Source organism: Euprymna scolopes, chromosome 31 (assembly GCF_053919585.1).
Source record: "Euprymna scolopes isolate OS-2025 chromosome 31, ASM5391958v1, whole genome shotgun sequence".
Lineage (NCBI taxonomy): Eukaryota > Metazoa > Mollusca > Cephalopoda > Sepiida > Sepiolidae > Euprymna > Euprymna scolopes.
This window is the reverse complement of record NC_136512.1, coordinates 50,586,223-50,610,755: the sequence shown is the minus strand read 5'-3', so window position 1 is coordinate 50,610,755 and position 24,533 is coordinate 50,586,223. Positions and strand designations below refer to the sequence as shown.

At 27.4% G+C, this 24,533-nt stretch overlaps 2 protein-coding genes across 5 annotated transcripts in view; both read right to left on the bottom strand.

The window, feature by feature from the left end:
* LOC145255740 (uncharacterized) overlaps window positions 1-9,142 on the bottom strand; it is a 29,156-nt gene extending 20,014 nt beyond the window's left edge. Inside the window, exon 1 of the mRNA XM_080114375.1 lies at window positions 9,089-9,142. Within this exon, the coding sequence (XP_079970501.1) occupies window positions 9,089-9,127 (39 nt within the window). The 5' untranslated portion in view covers window positions 9,128-9,142. The remainder of the gene's footprint in view (window positions 1-9,088) is intronic.
* Window positions 9,143-18,237: 9,095 nt separating this feature from the next.
* LOC145255739 (pleckstrin homology domain-containing family G member 1-like) overlaps window positions 18,238-24,533 on the bottom strand; it is a 521,632-nt gene continuing 515,336 nt past the window's right edge. For 3 of the 4 annotated variants that reach the window (XM_080114374.1, XM_080114370.1, XM_080114373.1), the window contains exons 10-11: window positions 21,709-21,819; window positions 18,962-19,110 (exon numbers count right to left, since the gene is read on the bottom strand). In XM_080114374.1, coding sequence (XP_079970500.1) covers window positions 19,031-19,110; window positions 21,709-21,819 — 191 coding nt within the window. In that variant the 3' untranslated portion in view covers window positions 18,962-19,030. Of the gene's footprint in view, window positions 19,111-21,708; window positions 21,820-24,533 lie in introns of all 4 variants that reach the window. The other variant, XM_080114372.1, reaches the window with a different exon arrangement.

The window sequence follows — 24,533 nt, the reverse complement described above, 5'->3', positions numbered from 1 at the left end:
CTCATGCCTTAGAGTATCCTGTACCTCTACAAGGCCACCATTCGCCCAGGCATGGAATATTGTTGCCACATCAGGGCTGGTGCATCTACTAGTCTTAGATAAAGTCCAAAAAATTGCTGTCAATCTAATCGTCCCACTTTATCAACTAAGCTCCAGCCCCTGTCTCATCGCTGCAATGTTACATCACTGTGACTGTTTTACAATTATTTTAATGGAATGTGTTCTGATGAACTTGTTTCACTTGTACCCCCTCGACATACATATCCCCGACAAACCCGGTTAGCAATAAGATCTAACCCCTTCACTGTTGTTGTCCCTAAATGCCAAAAAGCTTTCTATTCTAATATTTTCTTCCCTGGAACAGCTAGACTTTGGAATTCCCTTCCTGCTGACTGCTTCTCTGGTTGTACTGATATGCAGAAGTTTAAATGTAATATAAACAAATATCTTGTTAATCTTTCCTAGACATGGCCCCCAAATATGTCCAAGTGGCGATATGCTTTGTAAGGGGTGAACATGATTAAAAAAAAAAACTTCTTGTTAACCATCTTTCCTCAGAAAATATTAACGAAACGAAAAAAGTTCATTTCTGAGGAAAGATGGTCAACAAGAAATTGTGAATACTAACTCTTAACAAAAAAATGAGATTATCCAATCATCAAGATAATATGCAAAATCGTAATTAAAAAATATCTGGTGTCACTAGGTATAAAAAAATTAACCATTTTAAAATAATAAATCGTTTTAACATCGAGTATGATTTTTATTATTTTTTTTAATATTTAGCTGACATTTATGTTAAGACAGGAAATAATTTATAAATGTCAGTTATGCATATTCATCCGCAGACCAATATGATGCAGATTTGTTTGCATGTTATTAGATTGTACAAGCTTTACTTTCTGTGAATATTGCAGACAAGATTTATTATTTCCTGTTATGCAAATAATTTCATTAATTCAAAATAAAACTAAAATGTTTTATTTGTACTTTTAATTTAAAATCATTTTAAAATATTTCATAGTATTCGGATCATTCAGAAAATGTAATTGCAATCATTCTTGCTTACATTTTCTGAAGGTAACTGTGGAATTTCCACTGTTCCACATTTTCAATTCTTTAAATAATCTCAATTATTTTTTATATACATTCTTTAGGGCGACAATTTTATCGTTCCACCCTATAGTACAGTTTGAGACATTTTTGTTCTAACCAGAAAACATTTTCTGTTTAAAAGTAATTATTCCAAAATTATTTGTGATGTAATTACTATAAGCACATATGTTGTGTCTAAACACTGAATTCAAAATTTTAATGTTTAAATTTTACTTCAATGAAGAATTTCTGATATTTTTCTGACTAAAATCCAGCAGATAAAAACCACAAAAATGTGTATATTAATTGAAATGACTTACTAAAATTAAATTTTTCAAAGAAAAAAAAAAAAAAAGCTAATAAGCAAGAGTAGAAATTGTTATTCTTATTGTGACTTCATTCTGGATTTTCACAATTGTAAAGATGGCTTCATTCTTGGATCACCATTTTTATTTTCTTTCATGATTAGTAGGAACACATGCACAATGGAGAATCAATAGCAGCTCATAATATGAAGTGCAGACTAGGTGATTACTTTGTGTAAACAAAACAATGTCTTAATTTTTCTAATCTTACAATTTTATAAAAATATGAATTTAATTAATAAGGAATACATTATTTTTTTTCTTAACCCTTTATGATCTGGTTGATCTAATTTGTTCAATCGTAAATAAATGAATATAATGGCATAAATAAAGTGGGAATTGATTCAAACATGCCTTGTATGTATTAGTTCAGTATCCAGATTGCAATTATCCATTGCTTACATTCAGTATGCTGCCATCTAAAATTAACAAATATTTTTAATCATCCACATCATAATTCAGGTCATAAAGGGTTAACTAAATGTTTAAAAGTTTGAAAGCTTTAGCCAAAGTAATGTGTGTGTACAGTTACATAAGAAAAAAGTGTTTAATATATTATTGTTAAAAGTGATTTTATATCAATTTAGTAAGACAAAGACCAAAAGTAAAGAGGCCTCCAGAGCGCTATTAGAACCATCACCTACCATGTTGACTATATCAAAAAGTCCAAGTACTACTTATTTCTCTTTCTTCATGTCCCTAGTTTGCGTTACTGCATAAGAAAAGGACCACCTCTTCTTTTCAAATAAGCGGTCTTGTCTCATCTTCACCATCTTCATTATAGAACTATGACAACACTTCTTTGTATGTCTTTGTGATCACATGACAGTTTTCCATTATTATTATTTTAACATCGTCCTTTGTATTATTATTGTACTCTGCAAGATCTTTCAAGCTGCATTGGTTGAGTATTAAATGGAAAACAAGACAATGTTGCATCATATGCTCCTTCTCCAAATTGCTAGATGGTTGAATCGGTTTTGTAGCCCCATCAGGCCATAGCAACTTTTTATTACCTCATTCCTGTATTCAGATGATTGAGCATCCTCCATTGAAACCAGGGTGTTTCAAAGCCATCAGGAAGGGTTTCAGAAGGGGGAATTTCTACATCAATAAGAGGGGAAGGGCATTCTCTAGCCCTCTGGTTCTTTCCTGAGATCTTGTTACAGGCCTGACATGTCTGAGAAAGCTTTTGTTAAAAGTTGAGTGATTAATACATAGATTAACATCCATGAAAGACATGCCATTCATCATTGATTTTGTGATTTTTACTCAACAAAGTGCTGGAAAAAATTACATAAATAAAAAAAATTCACTTAAATACTATACATTGTATTAAAAAAAACACAAAACAATCACTAATAATTTAGTAAAACTATTAAGAATTAAAGAAAAGATGCAACGTATTCGGTGAGAAATGAAAAGAGAGACATTGAATCATATTTGTATTCAATTTTGTTTATCAGTTTTTGTGGATTTAAAGTTAAAAGAAAAAGAGAAGAGTTAAGTTTTTTAGTTTAAACAAGAAGCAATAAAAATGGATTAAGAAAATCCAGACAGTCTTAAAGAATTCAAAGGATAAAAGAAATTTAAGAAAATGGTGATAAATTGTTTAGATGATGAAATCCTTTGTAAAAAAAAAACTGAGTGTTGGTTTAACATCAGTCAGTTTATAGGTAAAATACAAATAAGATAAAAAGTAATTCAATAAATATTTTATATTATTTATATATGGACCATTATCGCCATCTTGATTGTTATAGTTCAAACAATTTTGTCGCAGGATGACTGCATGATATTTATAGTTTTGGGGGAAGTTTAAACCAAATCTTTTATGTTTTGTGAGTAGAAAAGAACACTCATTGAAATACAAATGAATTTCAAAGATCATTAAAGGTTATCAGGAGTGAATTATTCAAACTAAGTTAATGAACAACAATAAATTAATCTACAATAAATGTGTATAAAAAGAAATGTTGTCGGTATGTCCCCATTTTTTATTTTTTGTGCTCAAATTGATCTTTATTTTAACTCATTTTAAATTGCCATTCATTCTTCTTTACAAAATCTTAAAATTAAAAGAAAAGAAAATAAGCCAATTTTGCTGTTAAATACAAATAACAAACTGGTGAAAGCTATGTAACATGACAGAAGCTATTACATCTAAATAACATCTGAATGTTTGTCCAAAGCAACTTTAAACCTACATAGAATAGGCATCATCACAACTTCCTTTAGTCACCCATTTCAGAAAGCAGACACATGGACACATAATGCTGTCTTCTAGGGAGATTAAAGCGACATTTTCTGTGAGTATCTACAGATATCACAACTAAGCATTGTGGGATAAAAGAAAACTTCTCAACAGGTAGATTCACGATGATGCTTTATGTTGGAATCAAGTCCCCTCTGCTGATACAGTGATATTTAATTTACATATAGATTGTTAATGTTTGCTTCATAAACTTTTGCTACATTGTTTTTAATTTGACTTAGCTAAAAAATGATTTATATATAATAAACACTGTTTCCGTGAAAAGATATTTATAAAACTTTAATTAGGTATTCTTTAAATTCAATTAAAAAAAAATAAAAAGCTTAAATTTCGCTTATGGAATTTGTTTTTTTAAGTGCATAAAAATCTTTCAGGTAAAGTTTGAAACAAAAGAAATTTTTAAAATATAATAAAATTAGCAGCTATTTGTTTATATCTATTCTTTTTTTACTGTAAATTTTTGTTGAAATAAATGGTATTAGAAACTATACACATAACATTATACTTTAAAAAAAAAATGAGTGAAAGATTCATGCATTTTGTTGAACTGTTTGATCATAGGATTTGTTGATTTTGTATGGTGGTGATCCTGTTGTTGTCTTAGTAGTTTCCAGGGATTAGTGAATCTCTCGACAAAGGCTTCCTTTCTAGGGCAATTGCTCTTGACATATCAAAGGCCTTCGATAAGGTATGGCATAAGGGTCTACTTCACAAGATTTCCCGCTACTGTATAACTGGAAATGTTTTCTCAATTATTAAATCATTTCTCGCTGATAGGCTCATAAGAGTAGTGGTTGATGGGCAGAAATCAAAGGCACACAGTATTAATGCTAGAGTCCCTCAGGGGTCCATCCTGGGCCCAACTCTCTTCCTGATCTGCATCAATGATCTCCCAAAACACATACTTAAATCATTCGTTGACATCTATGCTGATGACACGACCATGTATGGCAGCACATCTAAGGTCGTAAATGACAAAGTTCTCTCTGATTCTCTCTCCTCTGATCTTGAGCACGTGGTACAGTGTGGGAAGAGGTGGCTGGTCACTTTAATGCATTTAAAACAAAGCTTCTATCATTACATCATCAATGCTCAGATCCCCACCTGACATCAATAGAAATGGATGGCTCTCGTCTTGGGGAGACTATGTTTTGACAAGCTTCTGGGTTTGACCTTTACCCCTAATCTGAAATGGAACACGTACATCAAGTCTGTTGCCCAGGTCGCTGGGAAAACGGTGGGATCCTTCTACTGCTCCAGAAGATATCTCACTACTGATGCAATTCTCTATTTATATAAAAGCCAAGTACGTCCAAGGATGGAATACTGCTGTCACATCTGGGCTGGAGCTGCTAAAAACACCTATCCTGCCTTGACAGAGTACAAAATAGACTTTGTGGCTTAGTGGGGATGCCCTTTTCTCTTCCCTGCAACCTGTCTCCCACAGAAGAGACGTTGCGAGCCTGTCTTTGTTTTGTCGTTATTTCCATGGCAATTGCTCGTCCGAGCTCCAATATCTGGTTCCTCCTCACCAATCTTTCACGAAAAACACCCGTCTAGCTGAAACCACTGTCAGTAATTTTCCCCACTCTTTATCTGTGCTTAAATCCAAACGTAGATTCCATGAACAAAGCTTCTTTCTTAGAAGTGCACGCCTGTGGAACTCTTCCGTTTGCCTGTTTCCCACCTGACTACAACTTGGATGTTTTCAAGTCCAACAAACAAATTTCTGATGAATCGCCTCCTAAAGTAAACACTTTATCAAATCTCCAATACTAACAATTACTATGATACTATCTGTTTAATTACTGTACATGCAAGAACCCTTATCCTCGAGTGGCTTCCGGGCCTTGATAAGTGGTGACCCCCATGTAAAAAAAAAAAAAGTTAACAGCAAAACAAAGAAAAAAAATGACATTTTTCTTCCGTTTGTCTTCATTAGCTTTTACATGTTAATTCACTTATCATCCAGGTTTGCATGTTTTTTATTTCTAACATAATTCTTTTCTGTTGATCAACAAATTTCATGATTCTTCAAAACCGATTTTTCTTAAATTCCTTAGATGTGTCAAAACTGACAATGCATTTTCTTTTTTTTTTTTTTTTAATTTCTCTTTTTAACTCAATTCATTTTGGTCAAACTGTAAATTATGTACGTATTATTTGGATTCTTCAGACAACTTTAGTGCCATTTTCACAATGTTTCAATCAGTGTAACCTTTGACCTTCTTCAGGTGTATCTTGTCAAACTCGGGAATGCTTTATTTACTTCACAGGGGTAGCATACTCTCATTCCGTCAGTCATGACTGGATAGAGGTTTCAAGTCATTCGCAATTGTATTTTTCAGTCACCCACACTGAGAATATTAAGGAGAATATCACTTTTATAATTGATTTTCCCAAGTACTCTAACCACTGCTCCATGGCTCCATGTGAAGTTGTTAAGGTTATTTACACGAGTAAAATTTTAATGCATCAAAGCAAAATAGAATGAAAGAAAAACACCTTGAAAAGTTTTATAATTATTCAAATGAGCAAAAGTACTTTTAAATGTTTTTATTCATTCTAATCAGTGTTCTGTTCAAACAAAAAAAGCACATATTAAAGGAGTTGTTCATTGGTAATATTTTACAGAAAGCTGCCATAGTGACAAGCTCCAATCGTCTATTATATCTGCTTTCTGGCAATTAAGTTCAGCTCCTAACCTGCTACTACTAATAGGGGAAAAGATGAAGGTTGGTTGCACAATTCCTGAAAACCAGCACTTTGAATATAGGGGCTAGTCAATCTGAATGACAACTCATCTAAGAGAAGAAAAACTGCTTTACGACAATTCATAACAAAAAGGCTTCAGGAGTCAAGGCTGAATATAGATAAGAAGAACTAAGATCCCCAATTCAGTCTGAGTTTATATGCACACAGAAACGAAAGAAGTAAATAGACGCTGTTATTATCATTAATTATGAAGATTGCAGTAAAAGATCTTGATCGTCCTAGGCGAGATGAATTGGGCAATTACTCGGTTAACAGTGAAAAACAGAATTGGGGAATTTGCAAAGATTTGAAGCTGATTAAGTCCACCTTCATATTAACCTATAATATGACTCTTCCAAAACGCTGAATATCTTAATGTGTCATTGTTAAATCGTCATAAAGAAAATGTCAATTAATACAATTTATCAGTGTTTCAAACATTTACCTCTGCTTTGTACAGCTTCAAGTGCTGACCATCAGTGAAGACAGTAAAAAATCTAAACATGTATGAATGGTTTTTGTGGGGTATCTATTTACTGATACTAAACTTGATATAAAATGATTGATAGATGATTAGATGCAATAATTATGATAATGATCGTTAGATTTTGTAAGTTATCAAAAATATTTACTCTTTTCTCAATTTGTGTTTGTGATTTTGAAATGATTTTTGAAAAACACTAAAAAAAATTAAAAAAAAAGAGAATAATGAATGTTGATACTTCTGAGTGCAATTTATGAGTGTCACGAGTTTATATTTCTCTTTATAGAGATTTTCTGAGGACAATTTAAATTCCAGGTGAAATTTCTTGTAAACAATGTAGTTCCTATGGCAAAAGGTCAGGATTCATTTTCAGGCATCAAATGTCATAGCAAACCAAAAAAAGATACAAGTTTTATAAAACATTGGATCCCTCTTGATCTTTGCTTTTGAGTCAAGGTTTTTTACTGTCCTTATAACAAAACTTGAAATACAATTCTTTCATCTGCAACTGAACAAGAAAAACACAAAATATCCTCAAACTAAGACGGTTGTTGTTTGATAACTAAACAAACTCATTGCTAGAGAACAGGAAGTTTAGTTTAAATAAAAATATTATTCCTCGAATTTAATTAAGAGAAATGTAACTATATAAGTAGTGGCCAGTGGTCATCTACTTGAAAAATGAAAGAATTTCAATTTTCTTTTGTTTGTCAGTTTCCTTTGCTTTATATTAAAACTTTAGAAATCTTATCCCAAAGTAGAAAAATAAAATAAAGATCTAAAAAATTTCAAATAATTTTCTTTGTTTCTATGAATGAGAGGCTCATTAAAAAATTGCTTGTAGAATAAAAATATGTCATTTGTTATCTTATTTTACCTTGCACAATAAGATTGACAAATATGTGATGTCACTGGTTGTCAAAAATTTAGACATGACCTGTTTAAAAAAAATTATTTTCAAAATAGCATTCAATCATAAATAAATCGAATTCTGTCACTTAACAAGTTTTAAAAACATTCTTTGCATTCTTTTTATTTTAATTTAATTTTTGTAAAATCTTTACGGTTTTAAATTAATTTTTCAAAGTGATATTTATTCATTTAGTCAAAGAATATTTAACTTACAATAATTAATAGTAAGAAAGAGACTTTTTATTTTTTAATAAATTAAATTGTTACAATAAATAAATAAATCAATTAAAAAGTTAAAATTTATTTATAAAAGAATTTTGCTGACAATTGTATTTATTGTTGTAACAAAAATATTTATTGCTTTAAAAAGATTTAAATTGTTTGAATTTAAAATGCAAATTTATTTAAAGAATATTTTGCTGACAGCACAAAGCATGACAGATTAGCTGTTTTTGTTTTTTGGTATATCAACCCTTTTCAGGTTATTTAATGCCAAATCCAGCGATTTTGAAAAATTTTTTATAGAATATATTTGTTTTTTTAAGTCGATTTCTATTTAACCCATAGTTGGGACCCTAAAAGGTACTGCTACTCCGGGTCAGAGTAGACATGGGAGCAATGGCAATTAAAGGGTGGCACCACACTCCCCAAAGCCCACAAGCTGGAGTCTCACCATCGGATATAGTTTAAGGTTATATCCAGGACCAAGCGTACAAGAAGGGTGTTTTTTATTTGTTAATATTATTAGTCTTGAAAAATAGTTATTTCAAAAGAAATATTAATAATAACAGTAAATTATACAAATAAACAAAGACAACAACTGCAGAATTTTCACAAAGTTCACTAGAAATAATGCATATTGGGTAAAATAAACTAGAGATTCTGCACCCCCATAACTGCTGTTGAGGAGTCAGTCTGTTGTTACAACTTAGACAATCTGGTGCATGTTGGGTAAACACTAAAATAAAAAAATAACTAAAAGGTACCTACATAGAAACTACTGGAAAGAAAATGTTCTTATATAAGAATGAACTAGATGAAAAGATGTTTTCAAAAAAGGAAAGATGATGTTTCCACACTTGAGACATGCAAGATGACTAGAGGATCAAAGGGCAAGACTGCTATTGACATGCAGAAATTGGTATGACAAAACGACAGTTCATAGGAACACTATTTCCTAAGTTGCATATAAAGAGTACTTACTAAACGTGGAAAACCAGGGTCGGACTGAAAATAAAACATTTGTAGAAAAATGATGACAAAAAATGGTGTAAGTGTGCATGTCAGTATAAATAGACACCAAACAATAAAAATGGCAGATCCAGTTTCACGATTATCAATTTATTACAAAATATTATCTTATTTAAATACTATACATTATTGTGTCCACTGAGGATACTTGGGTTTTGCAGTCATCTTGGAATTTAGAAAAGTTGTGACCTGTTAGTTTTCCAGTAGATACGTCAGTCCTGTGTAATGCAAAAGGCTAATGAAATTGCAGCTGTTAACACTTAACAAAACTGACGAATTTATCTGGAGAAATAACAGGGCTTTAGATCCTTCGTCTTTTGGCTAGGAGCAAAGTGTATTATCTTCTATTCCATCAATGAAGAAGTCCTTCTAAACCGAGGCAATTTTAATTTTTGTTCCAATCTAGAGTATCCCGTTTTGAGGAACTGATTTTTTACCCAGATTAAAAACTGACTTTGTGTCTCATTCTGTGTGGAAAGCTAAGTAAATAGTAATTTTTCCTTATTTTCAGATGAAATATTTCAAGTAGACATAACATATAGCTAAGTAAAATAATATTAGCTCTTGTATGGCCTACGATAATGCACTTATATTTTTTCTATTAACTCATGAAATATATACAGATATACACACAGATATGTTGTGATTTTATGGCAATTTTGGAGCAAAAACAATCTTACACATGTTTCTGGAAAATCAGAAGTAATTGGTCAGTCAACATCCACTTTAAGTAAGTTAATAGATAATTCTTGCTAGCTAAATCAGTTCATGTGAACTTACCGTTATCAATGTAATTCCTTATTTGTTTTCATTAACAAATGAATTTTCTCTTCATTTATATAAAAAAATTTTAGTATTCATTATTTCTAAGTTGGTCAAACAAACAAAAGATGCAGTTGCTACAATGACTCAACCACACAATCCATTTATTAACATGTTTTATTTTCACTTCTACTTTATGCACTAGTATGAGATTTAAAATTTATATTAAAAAATTTGTAAAGCATTTATTTTTTTTAGTTTTTAATTGATTTACTTTTTTAAAATAAATTAAAGATTTTGATTCCTATTTTTTTCAATTTTTTTATTTAAAAGGGCATTAGTTTTAGTTCTTATTTAAATTTATTATTCTAAACTAAAGTGTATTCTAGGTCTACAGTCTGTAACTATTTCACTTCTCTGATGTAGTAAATTGTTTTACATCTTTAAATTTTAAGATTCCTAATTTCTCACTAAGAATAATCTAAATGAATCATCTAGAAGTCTACATAAGTTTTCCAATCAACTATCAAAATGTTTAATAGTGATATACGATGGTATTTTTGTAATTAAATATGATTTGTTTTTCTTTATACTATGGGGTTATCACTTACCAAGGATCAGGGACTACTCGAGGATAAGAGTTAAACAATATATTATTGAAAATTCAAATTATAGAGAACAAGTCACTCTTATTTTACAGTTACAAGCTTTCCATCAGGTTTTTTTTTTATTTGTAATCTATCAGAATGCTTAATATTTCTATTCGTTTTATGATTATATTTGTTATTTTTTCTTTTAGTTTTATTTTTCTCTTTGATATTATCATTTAATATTCTATCAGTGTAAGACTTAATAATCATTTGATAAATTTTCACCACTATTAATCGGTTTCAAATAATTTTTTATGTAAAAGACAAAGCTATGAGAAAATGTTTACCAATTAAGAATTTCATACATGCTTTAAACATCTAATTAGATGGAACAGTGAACCAAATGATATTTCTAATTGTTCTATTTTTACGGTTTTAAATGTTTCATTTCGTATATTTCAATGTTGATATATACTATCTTTTTACAGCTGTGCTTAAATTCTTAAATATCTTGATTAACAGAGGTAAGTATACATGAAATAAAGATGTTTTATAATGGATAGAGGATAATTGGAGTTTGGATGACATTCAGTTCGCATTATCTTTTATACCTTTTTTTTTTTAAATCAATTCAATACATATACTTTCTATAAAATCAATTCAATACACATACTTTCTTTAAAATCGATTCAATACATATACTTTCTTTAAAATCGATTCAATACATATACTTTCTTTAAAATCGATTCAATACATATACTTTCTTTAAAATCGATTCAATACATATACTTTCTTTAAAATCGATTCAATACATATACTTTCTTTAAAATCGATTCAATACATATACTTTCTTTAAAATCGATTCAATACATATACTTTCTTTAAAATCAATTCAATACACATACTTTCTTTAAAATCGATTCAATACATATACTTTCTTTAAAATCGATTCAATACATATACTTTCTTTAAAATCGATTCAATACATATACTTTCTTTAAAATCGATTCAATACATATACTTTCTTTAAAATCGATTCAATACATATACTTTCTTTAAAATCAATTCAATACATATACTTTCTTTAAAATCGATTCAATACACATACTTTCTTTAAAATCGATTCCATACATATACTTTCTATAAAATCGATTCTATGCATATGCTTTATTTAAAATCAATTTCATACATATAATTTTTTGAAAAATTAATTCAATGCATATAATTTTTGAAAAATTAATTCAATGCATATAATTTTGGAAAAATTAATTCAATGCATATAATTTTTGAAAAATTAATTCAATGCATATAATTTTTGAAAAATTAATTCAATGCATATAATTTTGGAAAAATTAATTCAATGCATATAATTTTGGAAAAATTAATTCAATGCATATAATTTTGGAAAAATTAATTCAATGCATATAATTTTGGAAAAATTAATTCAATGCATATAATTTTTGAAAAATTAATTCAATGCATATAATTTTTGAAAAATTAATTCAATGCATATAATTTTTGAAAAATTAATTCAATGCATATAATTTTTGAAAAATTAATTCAATGCATATAAATTTTGAAAAATTAATTCAATGCATATAAATTTTGAAAAATTAATTCAATGCATATAATTTTTGAAAAATTAATTCGATGCATATAATTTTTGAAAAATTAATTCAATGCATATAATTTTTGAAAAATTAATTTAATGCATATAATCTAAAAAAAAAATTAATTTAATGCATATAATTTAAAAAAAATAATTTAATGCATGATAATTTAAAATAAATTAATTTAATGCATATACTTTTTTAAAAATTAATTTAATGCATATACTTTTTTAAATATTAATTCAATACATATACTTTTTTAAAAATTGATTCAATACATATACTTTTTTAAAAATTGATTCAATACATATACTTTTTTAAAAATTGATTCAATACATAAACTTTTTTAAAAATTAATTCAATACATAAACTTTTTAAAATTAATTCAATACATATACTTTTTTAAAAATTAATTCAGTACATATACTTTTTTAAAATTAATTCAATACATATACTTTTTTAAAAATTAATTCAATACATATACTTTTTTAAAAATTAATTCAATACATATACTTTTTTAAAAATTAATTCAATACATATACTTTTTTAAAAATTAATTCAATACATAAATTTTTTTAAAAATTAATTCAATACATATACTTTTTTAAAAATTAATTCAATACATATACTTTTTTAAAAATGAATTCAATACATATACTTTTTTAAAAATGAATTCAATACATATACTTTTTTAAAAATTAATTCAATACATATACTTTTTTAAAAATGAATTCAATACATATACTTTTTTAAAAAATTAATTCAATACATATACTTTTTTAAAAATTAATTCAATACATATACTTTTTTAAAAATTAATTCAATACATATACTTTTTAAAAATTAATTCAATACATATACTTTTTTAAAAATTAATTCAATACATATAATTTTTGAAAAATTAATTCAATACATAAACTTTTTTAAAAATTAATTCAATACATATACTTTTTTAAAAATTAATTCAATACATATACTTTTTTAAAAATTTATTCAATAGATAAACTTTTTTTAAAAATTAATTCAATACATATACTTTTTTAAAAATTAATTCAATACATATAATTTTTTAAAAATTAATTCAATACATATACTTTTTTAAAAATTAATTCAATACATATACTTTTTTAAAAATTAATTCAATACATATACTTTTTAAAAATTAATTCAATACATATACTTTTTTAAAAATTAATTCAATACATATAATTTTTGAAAAATTAATTCAATACATATACTTTTTTAAAAATTAATTCAATACATATACTTTTTTAAAAATTAATTCAATACATATACTTTTTTTAAAATTTATTCAATAGATAAACTTTTTTAAAAAATTAATTCAATACATATACTTTTTTAAAAATTAATTCAATACATATAATTTTTGAAAAATTAATTCAATACATATACTTTTTTAAAAATTAATTCAATACATATACTTTTTTTAAAATTAATTCAATACATATACTTTTTAAAAAATTAATTCAATACATATACTTTTTTAAAAATTTATTCAATACATATACTTTTTTAAAAATTTATTCAATACGTAAACTTTTTAAAAATTAATTCAATACATATACTTTTTTAAAAATTAATTCAATACATAAACTTTTTAAAATTGATTCAGTATTTCTTTTTTAATTGTTTACTTACATATACTTTTTTTTTAAATCGATTCCATATTTATACTTTTTTCAAATTGATTTCATATATATAGATATTTTTTTTTTAAATAATATACTTTTTTAAGTTAATTCCATATATATGTATATATATATATATATATATATATATATATATACAGTGGGGAAAATAAATGTTAGACACATCCCATTATTCTTTATTTAATACATTTTTTATGCAGTGAATGACATGAAAATTTAACAAGAAATAGTTACTAATTTAACAATAAGAAATAACTTTAGAAATTGGAACCTTTTAATGCATACCAAAAGTATATAATAAAAACGAGAATAGCCGGAAAAAAAGTATTGGACACATTGTTTTAAATTATATTTTATTATTATTTTTATAAATAATGCTGGAAATTGTTATTTGCATTTTAATTTGCCGACACTATTATACATTTTAGAAGTTTCTCGATTGTTGTAGACCATACTCTACGTCGTTGGAAAGTATTGGAACACGTTAGTCACCAGTAAGCCATCACGCGTGAAGGTTCTCAGGATGATTAAACGTAAAGAACTCTCTCAAGTCGTCCGTGATAAGATTATTGCTGAGCACAAGAATGGAATTGGTTTTCGGCGTATATCTGCTCAATTCAAAATCCCTGTAAGAACCATAGGGACCTTATTAGGAAATGGAAGGTGCATGACTCAACCGTGAACCTTCCACGCACCGGAGCTCCTCGCAAGATGTTGGATCGAGCAGTAAGAAAGATTGTTGCTGCTGAACTTTTCATACAGAGAATCACACGAGGCGAACTTCAGAAAGATTTGGAAGAAGCAGAGATAGTAGTAACGAAACCAACAATTAGTAATGTACTCCGATGCAATGGTCTTAAATCACGTACACCTCGAAAGACACCATTACTAAAAAAAATGTCATGTTAATGCTCATCTGGAGTTTGCAAGAGACCACTTATTGAAAACAGATGATTACTGGAAGAATATGATCTGGTCTGATGAGACGAAAGTGGAACTTTTTGGCATTAACTCTGTACGCCAAGTATGGAGAAGAGATGGCACAGTGCACGATCCCAAGAACACCCTCCCCACTGTAAAGTTTGGTGGTGGAAATGTCATGTTCTGGGGATGCTTCTCTTCAAATGGTACTGGGCCACTTCATATTATAGATGGAAAGATGAATGCAGCCAAATATCGGGAAATTCTTGAAAATAATCTCTTGCCTGCTTCCAATGTGTTAGGTATGTGACAAGAATGGATCTTTCAACAAGATAATGATCCCAAACATACTAAACTAACCTCCGATTGGTTTGTACAGAACCAAATAGATGTTCTTAAGTGGCCGAGTCAGTCCCCAGACTTAAATTCTATAGAAAATCTATGGAGAGATCCACATAATATTCAGGATTTGAAGAAAGTATGTGTTGAAGAGTGGGCCAAAATCTTGCCTGAACATTGTCACAAATTAGTTTTGTCGTATAGAAAACGTCTCGAAGCTGTAATAGCCAATAAAGGGTTTTCAACTAAATATTAGATGAAATTGTGTTAGTGTGTCCAATACTTTTTTCCGGCTATTCTCGTTTTTATTATATAATTTTTGTTATGCATTAAAAGGTTCCAATTTCTAAAGTTATTTGTTATTGTTAAATTAGTAATTATTTCTTGTTAAATTTTCGCGTCATTTGCTGCATAAAAAATGTGTTAAATAAAGAATAATGGGATGTGTCCAACACTTATTTTTCCCACTGTATATAATTTTTTAAAAATAATATACCTCTTTTAAGTTGATTCCATATATATACATTTTTTTAAATGATTTCATACATATGCTTTTTAAATTGATTCAATATATATCTTTTTTTTTAAAAATCAATTCCATACATATACTTTCTTCAAACTTATTCCATACATCTACTTTTTTGAAACTTGTTTCTATATTTTTTTTTAATTGACTTTGGGTAAATTATATAGAGTAAACAGATTATGTAGACTTACAAGGTCTGATACCAGAGCAGAATTGCAAGATCAAAAGTAATTTGTCATTTAATATTATTCATTAGTCACCTATTAATCCAGTTGAAGTGAAGAGTGCCGAAAACTTTTTAATCAAAATGAAGGCAATAAAATCAAAGTCTAGTTGGTTAGATTAAAATAGATTACTGTTTTAGAGTGTAAATGTATACATTTATCTTGATTTTTTTTATCAGATGTAGATAATTACGATAAGTATATTTTATACTACTACTACTAACCTCCACTTGTGTTGTTAAGGAGTGTCAAATAAATATTGAAACAAAAATAGATACTCAATATAGTATTTTTTTTAACATATATACACACACAGACATACACATACGAATATACATATACTTACATATCAATGTACAAACTTCTATCAAACATACAAATATATAGAATCTCATGTACATATACACAAACATATTCAGCTACATACAATACGAAGCTACACCTACACACATACACTTATACACACATACATCTATATCTATTGACACCCATTCTTATAAGACATAAATTGATCCCTTTTTTACTATAGTACTTTCTTCCTTTATGCTCATACTAAAAATTTGATATTTGGATTCGATTGAAAACTTTGAATCTTTAATATTAGAAAAACTAAAAAAATAAAACCATTTTCTTTACTTACTCGTCGGTAACCTGCAATATAAAAAAATACAAAGATTATTAAGGATCACTTTAATAAAATTTGGAACATATAAGAAATGCACAAATTATGAATGCATTTAAATGAAGGGTTGAGGAATATTTGTCACTTTTTGTTACCTCCCCTGAACCTGTTGCATCAGATTATTTGAACTTTTTCTTTTTTTATTAGCGTGAACATTAATTTAAGGAAATCTTAAAATATGCTCAAACCATTTTAAAACAACTTATTGCATAAAACCATATTATGTTTGTGTTGAAAAAAAAAAAAAAAACAGTAAGTCATAGCAAGTTGTATGATAAAAGACATCCAGCCGAAATTTTATATATGGCCAATATAAATAAATTAAGCATGATGCGAAGAGAAATAACTATTTATAATATACCATAATTGTTGCATCCTAACAAAAAGAGAAAAACAAAAAAAAAATTATTTGCATGCATTATCTCCCTTGCGGAATATTATAAACAAAGTTATTCCCCTTAGTGTCTCAGCATAATTTATTTTTGATTGACTATTTTGTTGTGTTAGCATTTACAACTACACTTCATATAATTTACATAATTAATAAAAAAAAAAAAAAAATATATAATATTTTCATGCAATAATGAATCCCATTTTTTAGGATTTCCTTAAAGTTAAGATCACAAATGTCACGGTCTTAATAATTTCTATTCTTAAACATGGGATTGTTGCGTTTTTAATAATTTCATAAAAATTTGCTTTGATTTTAAACCTCATTCAGGTAAAAGTTCAATACATATTTAAATAATTTAAAGATAAACTATGACATAAGTTCAACGATGATAGACAATTAAATACAGAGCATTAATTTTGATATTTAATTGTACCATTAGAAAGTATTATAGATAGATACGTGCATTACTGGCGATAAGACAGAGTTATTAAAGCTGGGTTATCATAATTTCCGATTACTTTTTGATTGTATTTGCAAGATGAAAGAATAAAGTTAATTTCCAAAAGGGAAAAAATATTTTTATACGTGAAAAAAAAAAGTTATAAGGAAAAATGTTTTCATGGCGACATTGGGAAACTGACAAGTTCAGCTAAAAGATAAATATTAGTTTTCTGGGACTATTTCAAAGATAATTAGAAAAGTTTTAAGATATTGAATTAAATATTTAAAAAAAACACCTTGTTTGTACAAAAAATAACTTAATTAGCCATAAAAAGCAAGAGATTCTGGCTTTGTACAATCAAAACAAGCGAAAAATCATCTAAAATGAGTTCTACAAAAGGCCTATATGTCAGAAAGCCAAAAGGCTATCTGAAAATGACGTCAGGTGGTTGAAGTGAGAGAAAGGGTGCAAACCAATTGTTTTTTTTTTTTCTCCCAGTCATACATCTGCACATTTCTATCAGGAAAGTTTGTATAAGTTTTATCTTTTTTTAATTTAATTATTTTTGTGTATTCCCACTTTTAAAGAAAAAAAATTATTTTTACTTTTTCAAGATTATATAAAAATTATGTTAAAATTACATATTCATTCGTGCAATGAAAATATTAGAATCTTACAAATAAAAATTATGCTAAAAATGTAATCTTGAAAAAAAAAAAAAGAGGAAATATTTTTTGAAATTATACTTATTTTGTATGAAAATATTAAATAAACAATGCTTAATTCAATATCAGTAGCTCGAGATCAATTTTTCTTCAGGTTATATCAATTTCGTTAATATGGACTTTAGGGGCTTTTTTTTATAATGTTCCTGAAAAAATTTATTTTTATTGTTACAATTTACAATGCTTTATTTTCATAAAAAAGCAAAACTAAATTCATTTTTTTTTTTTTTTTTGACTACTGAAAATCATAAGTAAAGGTGTTTTTTGTTTAAACAAAATAACACATTTCCACTAAGATTCAAACAAAAAAATAATGGATTCATTATATTCCGTGATCATTATTTGATAAATACTGAAATTTTCATTAAAATTGATTCATTTCCTGATTTTTAATGAATTTTTAAGTAAAGGGATGGGTTAAAATGTTAATACATTTTGAGCATCGGCTATTCATTTTGCACGTACCTAATAATAGAGAAATAAGAAAGTTCAGATCAACATTAAGTAATTGTTGGAAATATAATGCATTATGAAAATTAAATGATGTAATCATTTTTAAAAGGCAAAAGTAATAAGTAATTTTATCCATCAAAATGTTTGAATTTTTAAATACTGTTATATACAGATTCTTTTTGTATTATTTGCATTACTGTTTATTTTTCAAAGATTGAGACTGATGTAACCTTTTACATTCTTAATGTGCCTAACTCAGGAATTATGTCCAACTCTAAAATCTGTACTGAATTCCAAACTGAACCTTTTATTTAATTCATAAGAATAAATGGTTCTTACTTCGTTAGTCACACCTGACTAGAAATCTAAAGTAATTTTTATTATATTCTTAGTTAATATCTGCTGTAGTGAGAACTGAAACTTCAACCTTCAGAAAACTGTCACTAATTATTACTTAGCACTTTCTGTTTGGTTCTGTCGATCAGCATGAAGAAAATTGGAGATTATATCAGCCGAAATGTGAGAATAATATCCAAATAATTAAAATTATCAATCCTTATCTAAAAAAAATTCCCAAACAAGATTCCTTGCGGTTCTTACCTTTTCTCAATTTCTGAGGTTTCAACAAATTGAAATCTATAAAGCAAGAAAAGAATTTGGTTTAAATGCGTATGAAATTATAAATAACAAAATTAAATCATTGTAATTATTTTAACGATCATTTTACTTTAATTAGATATTAAAAATGAAGATTTCTAAGTTTTAAATGTTTTACAATTATTAATTTTACGAATGTTTTTTTATTGGTTTCACATCTACTTAAAATAGAAAAAAGATATTAACTATAAACTTAAATTGTTAAATAACTTAATTGTAGTCACAAAATTATTTTTAAAAATATTAAAGAAATTCCAAAGACAGATCTTAAGATTATTAAAATGATTTGTACTTGAGAAATTGTAATTTGTATATTTTTTTCAAACAATCTAAGAATTTGAGGTAAAAAACGTAATTTATAAAAATGTTAGTCTATGATCCTGATTAAACAGATTAAATATATTTTTACACATTGGGTAGTTGAAATTACATCCTTTGAATCTTTAATATTTTAAATATTTTTTGTAGACTATAATTTGAACAAAATCTCTATGTAATCTCAATGACAAAGCAAGTTAACAATTAGCTAATCTGTAGTAATAGATTGAAATTACTTTTTACAATATTCTTAAAGACCGCTCTATGTTATTTATCATGTGGTAGGGTTTTTGTTAATGTAGATAAAAACAATTTCAAAGAAGTGGCAGTGAACAATTGTAACACATTATATTGTTGGATTTAAAATATTTGGTTTCTTCCCCATGTTATTAACATAAATTTTTTTTGGTTAGTCCTTCTTGAAAATATTTGTTCCAGTAAAGAAGTTTTAGGGCAGAAATTTTTCCTTATACAGAATATTCTTATATATTAAAGAAAATTAATCACATTATTTGCATTTATTTCTACATAAATATCTTTAAACATTAAAAGGGAAGTTTTTAAAAATTCCTGTTTCATAAAATAATTTGCTTACAAAATTTAAGTCACCAAAATCACTTCATTTTTTCTTTAAAAAGTTAGTCATCCCTCTTTCACTCCCGGGCAACACTGGGTATAAATAGAAGTGTTTGGTCCACAGTATGCTCACACTCTTACTAGTATCTTTACAGTACATACTATTTCAATGTTTTTTCCCCCCTCAGTTTTTTTGCAGTGGACAAACAAATGTAAAGATTAAAACATGACAAAGATTGGAATTAATAAGGGAAAAGTTGCACATTTTGGTCAAATATTTTCATACCATGGGCAACCATCAAAAAGTGAAGTTTACCCTCTACTTGCATTTGCATTTTCTACAAGAATTGTCTGTAAGAAAAGGTTTACTTGATGATAGTAAAACCATGAATATGAAATGCACATTTAACATGATTTCATGTCTCGTGTAAAACACAAGAAAAATTGTGCAACAAAAATTTGATCATCAATAGTAATAGTGCACAGACGGTGCAAACATGTGCAGAAAGGCAGAGAGAAAGAGAGGCAGAGAGGAATGGTCAATGAATAATGTTTGATTTTCATGCTGCAGAAGATTGGCAATTGATAAAGATTGACAATCTGAAGGTATTTTTGAGGCTATGACAAAAATGAATTTGAAGAAAATGACAGGTGGACAAAGTTGAAATGTTACGTTAAAATGTCTTCAATATGAACGAAAATTGGATTTTATTTATTGCCTCTGCATTCTCTACACATATCACCGATACAGCTGCATCTTTAATTTAATAGTAAATATAAGTATTGGAATTCTGAAATATATGGAACCTACAAAACTCTTCTAATTATATAATTATTTTACACTTGAATACACTAAGATAATTATTTGTTTTTAAATTGCAACCAAGAAACAAAATTGACAGGAGCAACCATAAAATATTTATTAGATCAAGGAATAATTTGCAGGCATTTTTTCTCGCATTTGAAAATTCAAAGAAAATATTTATTTATTTTTTTTTTTAGTTTATAGATTTTTGTATATTTTGCAATTATTAAAAGGTCAAGTGGACAAAACTAGCATATTGACGTCATTTGTTGCATTTAATTTAGGTGTTACAGTGGTCAAAGCTGCCATGGACAAATATTTGTACTGTGCATGGAGAAACTTCAAATCACACTTTGCATCACACATAGGTTCATCAATTGTGTTCGATTAAGAGTGACTGAATCAAATTATTTACAAAACTCCAAAAAGAGAAAAGAATTAACAGAACAGATTCTGATAAAAACTGATGAACAATCTCCACTCAATGGCAATGTTCAGAAATGTGCATGCATCATTTTTCAACGTAATATGAACCTAACGTTAGCTAATATTACCATGATTAATCAACCGAACAAATGTAAACAATATTTGTTTCTGATCGGTTTCATAATCTCCTAACATCATTAATATCTAAATGATTGAATGATATTTGCACTCAGATGATTGCAAAGGCTGTAATGATATCCATTGGATGAATCATGTACTCTGTCTGTACATATACATCACACAAACATTTACTGAATGTAAGTGATAAATACATTTAAAGGAAGATTAATCAATTTAATTAAAAAATATCTTCGAATCAATACATTAATTTTCATGTTAAAATTTAAAACTTAGGCAAAAAACAAAAATATTTTTTTAATTACTTTAATTACCTGGTATTAAGTTGCTGGATTTACGTCGAACTCTGCCACGTTTCTCAAGATAATCCAATCCACTAATCTGATGCCTCTTGCCAGGATCTATATTTTCACTGTTGGAGGCATCTACATAAGACGAGGCAATTAGTAAAAATTTACATGAAAAGAAAAATGTATTTCTAGTTCACAGCTTCAAAATTTTATGAAGTTAAAAAAAAAGTTCAACAAAAAATATTTCCTTCTAAAATCTTAATGAGAATTTTTTTTTTAATAGTTCCACATTTTACCTGGCATTTCCAATCTCATTCCAGTTTTAAAACAATGTTATTTTAAGTTTAGTTTTTTCTGTGTGAGAATTTTCTGTTTGCACATTACCTACTATATATATATATATATATATATATTGTAACCCAAGTTAGAAAATTCAGAGAATCTCTAACTAATCTTTAACTAAATCAAAATGAGATTCTTTTTTTTTCCTTAGATGATTATGTGACAGAAAGAAAAAAAAAATTATTTTAGAATTTCGAATAGGAAAGCAGTTTCACAAATAAATTTAATGTAAAATGATAATCATTTCCAGCCCATTCTAAGTTTAAAATTTTGTCTAATTAGCTAAAAATCGAAAATTAAACAAAATACTGGTAGAACATAACATTTTTTGCTCGATGTTTCTACTAGTGTTTGTTTGATTTTTGATTTTGAGCAGTTGTATGTGAAGGGCTTATGAACAGCCATTTTTTTTATTCTAACTCAACAGCTTGAACATGCAGTTTGGTTTGAACTGAAGAAACACTTTAAAATAAGTTTAAACACAAATAAACATATCCAGGTAGGTAGAAGAGTCTTGCCTTTAGTAACATTTGTTGCATTAGTTACAGTAAGAAATGCCTGAATCTCATTCTTCTTTTTGGGGGTAGGGGGAGGATTAAATTTAAATGTAGATATAATTTCCTTTTTAATTCAGAAAAATTCTAAATGTTTTCCCTTTATCTATTTTATCCAAGATTTTCATAAACTCGTCATGAGATTTTTATCTATATTTTTCACTTGTGTCCAAAGTGAAGAAGTACCAGAAACATTATTTATTTCGGAAGCAGCCAATGACAGACAACAACAATGTCCAGACAACAAAATTGAAAAACCTAGTCTAGAACATTTTAAATCATTTATCAATCAAATGTGAACTTTAACAAATATATGCAAAAAGGTTTACAATAATTGACCAAAAAAAAAAAAAAATAAGAAAGAAATTAGACTTTGAGAATCAATGTTAACTCTGGGAATTCTGTGGCCCTTAGTCTTATGTTGTAAATGAACTACTTCTAAACAAATTTGTGTTTGTTTTGTCAAGAAAAAAAAAATTAAAAGAATCGTTTTGGAATTGGAAATTAAGCACAAATATTTCCGATTCTGCCTTCCTTATCCAACTGCAATTTCCTTGATTATTTTTATTCAGAAATGTGATAGAGGCCAAGACAAGCAAGCATACTCACAACACAGTTACAGACAAGGACATCAAAATGTGTAACATGTTTTGTGCCCACTTCAAGATGATCATTTCTGCCAGCAGTGGTTATAATGATAAAGAATGCAATATGTAATTATTACTGAATAGTCAGATCTCTGCATATGCAACTTGGTTTTATTGCCTATTTTAGTTTTCTTTTTATCACGCGTCGAACTTTACTGCAACACTGTATACAATATATATATATATATATATATATATATATATATATATATATATATATATATATATGAGAGAGATTAGATATCAAAAATTAAAAATTATGATTTCAAATATTCAAATCCATTTCCAGAATCAAACATGTATTTTATGTACATGCATTTCTAAAAATAATTTTTATTAGCAAAATTACGTTTTCATCAACTTTTCAATTGCAATTATAATATTACCAGAGATCGTAATTGATGGTAAATTTTAGTAAGTTAGTGAAAATTATAATTTTGCTAATAAAAATGTGTGTACATAAACTTTATTTTCAAAACATGATACAAATATTTGATATTATAATATACGTTTTTAATTTTGGAATATACCCGATTAATATACGAAAGCTCTGATTGATGTAACCTATTATTTATTGAGCTTCTTTTTTTTTAAACTGTTTAAACATATCCTGGTTGACTATATGTTTTTAGATGATCCTCTTCAGCTTCGGGAATGAAATAAAAAAATGAATAGAGAAGTTGTTATAGTATGTCCATCTTCTTGGCCGGGAACTGCTGGATGTTCAGAGCATTGTGAGCAGGTACATTGCTGTGGTGAACAAAAGGGGGTGTAAACAACAAGCATATGACAAAATGCTGAGAATACACAGATTTGAGATAACATAATCCACTTATACCACTTTTGCACAATAGCTCAACTAGATATATTAATATTAATTTCACACACACATACATATGTGTATATACATACATTTTATCTAAATACTACCCATTACTGCCTCTGCTGGAGATACCCAGGTTTCATCTATCTGGTTATCCTGGAATTAGTAAAATATCTGGCTTGTTCTTATTCTAGATAGAATCATCAGTCCTGTGTAAAGCGAAATATCTTTTTAGATTGTAGACACAGTATTGAATAGTATTAAAATAATAATATTAGCGCTTGTATGACTTACGACTAATAACACTGATTTCTCTACTACTTTGTAATACACAAGATCATTATATATATATATATATATATATATATATATATATATATGATTAGTTTTTTTTTGGAAAAAGAATTCCTGCAGAGTGCTCAATTAAAAGGAAAATCCAAATTGTAAGAGCGTATTTATATTTTTAGGAGACGAAAATTGGCT